Source organism: Cebus imitator, unplaced genomic scaffold (assembly GCF_001604975.1).
Source record: "Cebus imitator isolate Cc_AM_T3 unplaced genomic scaffold, Cebus_imitator-1.0 Scaffold461, whole genome shotgun sequence".
NCBI classification, from domain to species: Eukaryota; Metazoa; Chordata; class Mammalia; order Primates; family Cebidae; genus Cebus; species Cebus imitator.
In genome coordinates this window covers 1,471,577-1,480,885 of record NW_016107776.1, presented here as the reverse complement: position 1 = coordinate 1,480,885, position 9,309 = coordinate 1,471,577, and the positions used below count along the sequence as shown (strand labels likewise).

The 9,309-nt window shown below is 49.2% G+C and overlaps 1 protein-coding gene across 7 annotated transcripts in view; it reads left to right on the top strand.

Moving 5' to 3' along the window:
• Nucleotides 1–3,572: 3,572 nt before the first annotated feature.
• MED15 (mediator complex subunit 15) overlaps nt 3,573–9,309 on the top strand; it is an 83,991-nt gene continuing 78,254 nt past the window's right edge. For 2 of the 7 annotated variants that reach the window (XM_017512109.2, XM_017512107.2), the window contains exon 1: nt 3,573–3,772. In XM_017512109.2, the coding sequence (XP_017367598.1) occupies nt 3,705–3,772 (68 nt within the window). In that variant the 5' untranslated portion in view covers nt 3,573–3,704. The remainder of the gene's footprint in view (nt 3,773–9,309) is intronic. The other 5 variants (XM_017512110.2, XM_017512108.2, XM_017512112.2 and 2 more) reach the window with 3 other exon arrangements.

Below are 9,309 nucleotides of genomic sequence, written 5' to 3'. Positions count from 1 at the left end.
TTTTTTATTTGAGATGGAGTCTCGGTCTGTTGCCAGGCTGTAATGCAGTGGTGCAATCTTGGCTCACTGCAACCTCTGCCTCCCAGGTTCAAGTGATTCTCTTGTCTCAGCCTCTCAAGTAGCTAGGACTACAGGCATGCGCCACCACGCCCAGCTAAGTTTTGTATTTTTTAGTATGGATGGGGTTTCACCATGTTGGCCAGGATGATCTCAATCCCTTGACCTCATGATCTGCCCACCTTGGCCTCCCAAAGTGCTGAGATTGCAGGCGTGAGCCTCCGCGCCTGGCCCCCCATTACAGTTTTTAAACGAACAGAGAGCACAAGAAAATTTACCAAAATATTGACAATGCTGCCTCTGGATGATGGGATTCATAATGTTTGGTGCCTTCTAAAGTTTCTACCATGTATGGCTTTTAGAAACAATCACCACTCCCTACCTCCACATACATAAGTGATTGGCTCCAGGCCAAACACACAGAGGGGTTACATCTGGCTGGTGCTAGGATGGAAGCGGGGCCAGGTCACCACCTCCCAGGGACTGAGTGTCAAAGCAAGGAGGAAGATCAGAGAAGTCCCCAGGTGAGGCTGTAGGGAGATAGCCACAGGCTCAAAAGGCTTGTGCTAAGCTTTCTAAGGGGAAGCTTGATCTGCCTGGGAAGCTTCCAGCCCCTACCTCCTGCAGAGCCCAGAATGGTGTCCAGGAAATATGTGGCCATCGAGTGGGACCAGTGTTGGCATGGTGGCCTGAAGGAACCTGCAGGCTAGAGACATGCCACATGAGGGGTGAGGATCTTTCCAGAGACAAGGATCCCCAGAACATAGTGTGGGATGCAGGTCTGGCCTCTGCATATCCTCGGCTCCCTCCATCATTTATTCCTAGGGATCCAAACCATCAACATTCAGACTGGGGATCCTAGGAGGGTCTATATTGTCAAGAGAGGGCAAGTCCACTTCAGGATCAAGTTACCCGTGGGTTCCCACTTTCCCTGGTCTACCTTTCCAGGTCACCTCTCCAGACTCTCACCAGGGATCACTGCCCTGGGTGCCATCAACCCAATGCAGGGACAAGTAGAAAAAGAGCTTTGGGGAAAATATCAAAGGGAGTAGTCACTCAATTTTATTGTGATGACAAACTCTTGGCAAAGTTCTGGGCCTCCCTCTGTCTGTGTTTGTGAATTATGTGTCTGTGGCTCCCTCAACCACAGTGCAGAAGGGGAGAGTTGTCCTAAGGATACTATTAACATGTTCTCTTTTTTTTTTTTTTTTTGAGACAGAATTTCACTCTTGTTGCCCAGGCTGCAGTGCAATGGCATGATCTCAGCTCACTACAACCTCCACCTCCTGGGTTCAAGCAATTCTCCTGCCTCAGCCTCCTGAGCAGCTGAGATTATAGGCGCATAGCACCACGCCCAGCTACTTTTGTATTTTTAGTAGAGATGGGGTTTCACCACCTTGGTCAGGCTGGTCTAGAACTCCTGACCTCAAGTGTGAGCCACCGCACCTGGCCTAACATGTTCTCTTGATTTGGACAAGATATCCACCCTATTATTCCAAAAGCACCAGGAAATCTAACTTGCCAGAGGGCTTGACGGTGAGGACTGGCTTTGTCAATGAGGTTATGAGACCAATATTTCTCATAAATTTAATGAACATGATCTGCAGGGCCAAGAATCTAACAAAACATATCTGAAGCCCACATAGAATATAACATGCACCAGCAGTCATACTCTTAAAATGGCTCATAGGAAATATTTTATTTTTTCACTTTTTTTTTTTTTTTTGAGACAGAATTTCGCTCTTTTCGCCCAGGCTGGGTGCAGTGGCACAATCTTGGCTCACTGCAACTTCTGCCTCCCAGGTTCAAGCTATTCTCCTGCCTCAGCCTCCAGAGTAGCTGGGATTATAGGTGCCCACTGCCAATGCTTGGTGGCTAATTTTTGTACTTTTAGTAGAGATGGGGTTTCACCATGTTGGCCAAGTTGGTCTCGAACTCCTGACCTCAGGTGATGCACCCCCCTCAGCCTCCCAGAGTGTTGGGGCTACAGGCATGAGCCACCTCACCTAGCCTATTTTTTCACTTTTATTTATTGTTTAGAGTCAATGTCTTGCCCTGTTTCCCAGGCTGGAATGCAGTGGCACAATCATAGCTTTCTGCAGCCTTGAACTCCTAGGCTCAAGCAATCCTTGAATCTCAGCCTCCCGAGTAGCTGGGATTACAGGCATGCACTGCCACACCTGGCTAGTAATAATAATAATAATAATAATAATAACAACAACAACAACACTTTGGGGCCTGGTGCAGTGGCTCATTCCTATAATCCCAACACTTTGGGAGGCCAAGGCTGGTGAATCACCTGAGGTCAGGAGTTTGATACCAGCGTGACCAACGTGGTGAAACCCTGTCTCTACAAAAAATACAAAAATTAGCTGGTGTGGTGGCAGGCACCTGTAATCCTAGCTACTCAGGAGGCTGAGGCAGGAGAATAGCTTGAACCAGGGAGGTGGAGGTTGCAGTGAGCCGAGATCACACCATTGCACTCCAGCCTGGGGAACAAGAGCGAAATTCCATCTCAAATAATAATAATTTTGGGAGTATTGGAGCAGAAAATGTTTGAAAACGTGAACAGCTCTCACATCAATACAAGACCTGAAACCCTGTTGTCAAGAGAGGCCCCTTTGATGAACCTGGTCACTCTCTCCTCTCCCACCCACTCCCTACCACCATAAACCTCCTGTCCGGGGCACAGTAACAAGGGGTTTACACTGCCTAGTAGGGACCTGGCACTTAGGCTTTAGTAGATGCCAGTCCACACTCTCTGAGGCCCCTATTGGTTGGTGTTCATCTGGTGCCTGTGGACCACTTGGGCTCCAGATTTTCCTCACCTCACGTGCCTCCCAAGGGGAACAGATGAAGGCCCCATAGTTCTGTTGAGACAGAACCTTTACATTCCTAAAAGTATTCTCAGGCCTCCATAACCCCTCATCCCACTTTCAGTTCGCTCACCTTCATCTATCAAGTTTGTCTAACATCTGGCCTCCAGCAACCAGCTAGGCTGAGATCTCCATGAAGGAGACATGGCTGCTGGTCAAAGGGGAAAGCCCATGTCTAAAATTAATAAACGTGGTTTAGGGTCCTCACACCCCCAACCCCAAAATACAGCCATCGGTGGGATGTGAGATTCAAAAAATCAAATAGCGAAATGATGATGAGAGTCCATCTGGTCACTCTTCGGATGCGGCACTAGCAAGCAGGGAAAGCAGAGCCCAGATCACGTTGCACTGGTACAGTACCTGGCACACAGTAGGTACCCACACATATTTGATAAACACTCTCTTCCTAGCATTACTATAGATAGCTGGCAGCTTGGCTCGGCATCCCGGATGGGGTCTGGATCTAGGGTAGCAGAAAATGCAGTCGGTCAGGCGCAGCCTGCTGCAGGAGCACCTGCCCTGTCCGCCAGCTGCACTGGAAGAGGGTCGTGTGGCTCCCAGCCAGACGGAACTGTGACTGCCTCGCCTTCGGCGGGGAACTCCATTTTCCACAGGCCTGTGCGCGCGACTCCATTTCCCACAACCCCCCCCTTCACTTCCGGCGCCGCCGAGGCACCGCGGACGGCTTCCGGGTTTGGGCCTGGCACTGTGGCTGAGGCTGCGGCGGTGGCGGCGGAGAGGGTTGCGGGCGGCGGGAGCTGGGGGACAGGCATGGACGTTTCAGGGCAGGAGACCGACTGGCGGAGCACCGCCTTCCGGCAGAAGCTGGTCAGTCAAATGTGAGTAGTGGTCGGGACAGGGGGCCGGGTTGCCGGGCCTTCCTCCTTCGCGTGGCGGGCGAGGCCAGGGCCGGACCCGTGAGAGAGTTAGGGCGCCGGGAGGCAGAAGGCGCCGGGGACCCGCGTGGGTCCCAGGGCGCGGGGCTCCGCTGTCTGTTTCCTCCGTTCGCGACATGGACTGCTGGTTAACTTTCCTGGGGCCGAGCTCTGCAAACCAACGAGCCCTGGGTTATGAATCATCGTCCTGAGCTTTCTCATTCGTCATTTGTGTGCTTTGGATGCAGGTTTTCCTCCGCTTTTTGAACCTCACTGAATAAGGAAAGGGAGAGTGGCAGCCGCCTGTAGTGTGTTTAGCAGGGCTGGGTGCTTCACGGTTTCTCTTCCAGAAAAGCGCATCAATAGTGAGAGAAAGTGATGAGAGGAGCGCGGATGGAAGGTGAGATTGGGAAGGTAGTTGTTTGGACTGTCGGGGGTGGGACGGAGGATCTAAGGGTGACCCCCCCCCCAAGGAATGTGGACTTTGCCAAAGGATGGCAGGAAGCCTCTGTCAGGAAGCGATCATCGTTTCTGGAGGAGGGAGTGAAGAGCTGGGGTCAGGGGCCCCGCCCAGAGGAACTCCAGCCCCTTCCCACCAACTGCTTGTTTATATTAGCAGTTTTTAGCTGAGCTTACTGGCGTGTTGTGCTCGCCACAGATTTGCCCGAGACAGAACCCCTTCCTGAGGACAGCATTGTCGGTAAAGGAACAGTCATTGTGCAGCCTTGTCAGTCTGTAATGTGTGTACTGCAGGGGCTTCTTGCGAAGCGGTGGTTAACTTGTGAAGACCAGGGGCAGTCTAGTGAGTAGGTGAGAATAAATTGAATTCTAGAAAGACAGGTAGGAGTGTGAATAGCCACCATTCCAAGCTGAGGAATCAGGAAACACGAGCATTTACTGTGTGGAGGGAGGACCTTATAGGCTGAGAGTTCTGGAGCTTCAGGAGTAAGGGAGCTCAGGAGATAATGGAATGAGGGTGAGCAGGTACTATCACTTTAGTGGGGGGTGGGGAAGGTTGTGCCAAGGAGTTGAGCCTGTGTTTGACATGTGGCATTCTTTGAGGTAGTGAAATGCCAGTGTTGGAAACATCCCTAGAGTCCCTGGAGATAGATAAAGGACAAAAAAGAGAGACCAGTTAAGCCATTAAGAGAGTTTGAACGTTTAGAGGGAGTGGGGAACCTGTCCTTTTTCATCCTTGTATTCCCAGTACTAGGTCACTGCCTGCCACATTGCTCCATAAAATGGTTGTGGAATGATCTAGTCAGGCGGGAGATTATAAAGGCCAGCATTAGATAGTGATAGAAACTGAAAGAGGAAGACAGATTCCAGAGGAAGGGGGATGTAGACAATTCTTGATGACTAACTGGATGGAGGGGGGTTGGGTGTGGAGTGGTAAAGCATTGTGGAAGGAAGGAAGCCAGGCTGAATGCTGGGAAGCCTTACAGTACAGTGGAAGGAGTAGGGACTGTAGAGTTATTAGCTCTGGGCTTTGGGAAGAATAGCCTTGGGATATTTCTGGGGATGTTGCACATTCAGTGAACAGTGTTTTACTGATGCACTATAGTTATCTATAGGTGAAATCTTGAGAGAGAACTCACTTCAGGGTTCCTGCAAGAAAAGCCCCCAGGGCAAGGGTTCTTTGGGAAAGCCCAGAATTTAAGAACTGGAAGGGTAAGTTGTCATCAAAGAAAATAGGGGCAGGGGAAGTATTAGAGGGCTGAGAGGGTGATTGAAGATTTTATGGGTGTTGAGAGTGACTGGATATTTTATAACTTAGCTTTTATTTTGCTTCCAGGTGAATTGAGTCTTTTTTTTTTCCCCTCTGGAGATTACTGTTGTGTATTTCCTTATTGCTGCTCTAACAAATTACCACAAGTTTGGCGTCTTACAACAACACACATTTGGTCAGGGAGGTAGCTCATGCCTGTAATCCCAGCACTTTGAGAGGCTGAGGTGGGCAGAGCACGAGGTCAAGAGATTGAGACCATCCTGGCCAACATGGTGAAAGCCCGTCTCTACTAAAAATACAATATTTAGCTAAGGGTGGTGGCAGGTTCCTGTAATCCTAGCTGCTTAGGAGGCTGAGGCAGGAGAATCACTTGAACCCGGGAGGCGGAGGTTGCAATGAGCCGAGATCATGCCACTGCACTCCAGCCTGGTGACAGAGCGAGACTCTGTCTCAAACCAAAAAAAAGAACCCCCAAAAAACACACATTTTTCATCTGATAGTTCTGTAGGTCAGAGATCCTCTGTTTAGGGCCTAACAAGGCTGAGATCAAGACGTTGGCTTACTGGAGGCCCTGGGGTGGAACCTACTTGCAAGCCCATTTATGCTATTGGACATTCAGTTCCTTGTGCTTGTAGGACTGAGGTGCTCTCTTTCCTTACTGGCTGTTAGCCACTAGTCAGTCTTTGTCCCCAGAAGCTCCTCCTATTCCTTCTCATGCTTTCTATGTGTGTCACTCCAGCCAGGGCCAGTTCTTCTGCCACATCTCTCTGATTTCAGCTAGAGAAACTATCCTGCTTTTCAGGGCTCTAATTAGTGCACTTGGAGAAGCCAGGATAACCTCTTTATTTTAAAGTTTGTAATTTAAATTACATCTGCAGAATTCATTTTGCCATATAATGTAGGATACTCACAGGTTTTAGGGATTAGGCACGAGAGGGGCATTCTCCTACCACAGCCGGGAGGAGCACTTTCAAAGGTTGCCTTCTCAAGGTGATGTGGGTGTGTGATGTGGGTGTTCGAAGTTCTCAGATTTGTTTTCTCTCTAGGGTTCACTTTCCCTCCAGGGTTTACTTTGAAAGTTGTGATTCTTTGTGACTTGATTTATTGTGCTCACAGGGTTAAGAAAAGATTTGCTTTAAAAATCAATTTGCATTAGAATTCTGGACATATCTTTAACTCTTAACTTGCTCCTCTGTTTTTACACTGTTGTTTAAACTTGGCCATTTTAGGAAATGCGTCGTACCCAAGTAATTTATAGTTGGTGAAGGGATAGAGGACGTATCTTGGCCAGGCACCGCAGTTCACACCTGTAATCCCAGCACTGTAGAAGGTTGAGATCTGGGATTACTTGAGTCCAGGAGTTCGAGACCAGCCTATACAACATAAAAAAATACAAAAATTAGCTAGGTGTGGTGGCATGCATCTGTAGTCCCACCTACTCCAGAGGCCGAGGTGGGGGGAATCGTTTGAGCCTGGGAGGTCGAGGCTGCAGTGAACTATGATCACACCACTGCACTCCAACTTGGGCCACAGAGCGAGACCCCGTCTCCAAAAACAGAATGAATGAGACCGGGCGTGATGGCTCACGCCTGTAATCCCAGCACTTTGGGAGGCTGAGGTGGGCAGATCACGAGGTCGGGTGATTGAGACCATCCTGGCCAACATGGTGAAACCCCATTTCTACTAAATTAATACAAAAATTAGCTGGGCATGGTGATAAGTGCCTATAGTCCCAGCTACTTGGGAGGCTGAGGCAGGGGAATTGCTTGAACCCAGGAGGCAGAGGTTGCAGTGAGCTGAGATTGCACCACTGCGCTCCAGCTTGGCGACGGGGCGAGACTCCATCTCAGGAAAAAAAAAAAAAGTAGAAATCATGTTAAGTTTTGACAGAGGAGAAAGCATCTGATGGTTAGTTTTCTGTCTTTACCAAGAGCCTAGGGAACAATGCCTTAGAGCATGATCTAATATATAGTCTAGTCTCCTGGCTTCCACTGAGAGAAAGGGATTTTGAGTTGAGGCTGGCTATGACTAGACAGCCATTGCAGGGACTCTCCGATTCAGCTTCTTAGCCCTCCACTGCCTCCACCTCATCTGGGCCCATTCTGGGCTGTGTGGTCTTCTGCTCTCTTCCCAGTCCCATCCTTCTTCCCCCAACAGCAGAAGTGAGGGTAAGGCCTAAAGTATAGCCACTGTCTTGCTGCAAAAGAATCAGTGACTTCTGTTAGCATTAGAATAAAACTCCAGATGTCCCATTCTCCCAGCCCCTCACCCTGACCTGGTGTAGTCACCTCTTCTCCTACCCCACCCTGTTCTCACGTCTCTGGTCTTTCAGCTTCCTGAACATTCTAAGCTCTTTTTTTTTTTTTTTTTTTTTGAGACAGGATCTTGCTCTGTGACCCAGGTTAGAGTGCAGTGGCGTGATTATAGCTCACTGTGGCCTTGACCTCCCAGGCTTGAACCATCCTCCCACCTCAGCCTCTGAGTAGCTGGGGACTACAGGCACACACTACCATGCCTGACTAATTTATATATTTTTTGTAGAGATGAGATTTCACCATGTTGTCCAGGCCGGTCTTGAACTCCTGGCTCAGGTGATCCTCCCTACTCAGCTTTCCAAAGCACTGGAATTACAGGTGTGAGCCACTGTGCCTGGCCCCCAAACTCTTTCTTTTTAACCAATTTATTATCAAGTGTTTAAGGTATTCAAAAATGAGTAGACTCCTTCTCCCCACTATATTCCTGACTAGCTCCTTCTCCTTTTAGGTGTCTGCTCAGTGTCAGATACTCAGAGGATCCGTCCCTGCTTGAGCTTGCCTAAAATGGGTCACCACCTCTGATATGTTTTTTTTTTTTAATTTTTCTTGTTGCCCAGGCTGCAGTACAATGGCACGATCTTGGCTCACTGCAGCCTCCCCCTCCTGGGTTTTAAGCGATTCTCCTGCCTTAGCCTCTCGAGTAGCTGGGATTACAGGCACGCTCCACCACGCCTGGCTAATTTTGTATTTTTAGTAGAGATGGGGTTTTTGCATGTTGGTCAGGCTGGTCTCGAACTCCTGACCTCAGGTGATCTGCCCACCTAGGCCTCCCAAAGTGCTGTGATTGCAAACGTGAGCCACCGTACCAGGCTGATATGTTTTATCTCAGCCCTTTTTAGTTTCCCATAGGACCTCAGACCTATGAAGCTTGGTATCTGGTATACAAAACACTTGCTGAAGAATGGAAGAGTATTTTCTTGGGGGCTGTGTGAGCCACCTCTTGTATTACAGTGGCTTTCTTTCTTTCTTTATTTCTTAAGAGACAGGCTCTCGCTCTGTCACTTAGGCTGGAGTGCAGTGGTGTGATCATAGCTCACTTGCAGCCTCAAACTCCTGGACTCAAGTGATTTTCCCATGCATTAGTGTTCTTTACCTGAACCGGTGTACATTGTAAAGCTCCGGTGCCCCTGCTTTCTCCACTTGTTAGCCTTTCTTGTTTTTTTTTCCCTGAGACAGAGTTTTGCTCTTGTTGCCCAGGCTGGAGTGCAATGGTGCGATTTTGGCTCACCGCAACCTTTGCCTCCCAGATTCAATCGATTCTCCTGCCTCAGCCTCTCGAGTAGCTGGAATTACAGGCATGTGCCACCACGCCTGGCTAATTTTGTATTTTTAGGAGAGATGGAGTTTCTCCATGTTGGTCAGGCTGTTCTCCAACTCCTGACCTCAGGTGATCCGCCCACCTCAGCTTCCCAAAGTGCTAGGATTACAGGTTTGAGCCACCATGCCCGGCCTAGCTT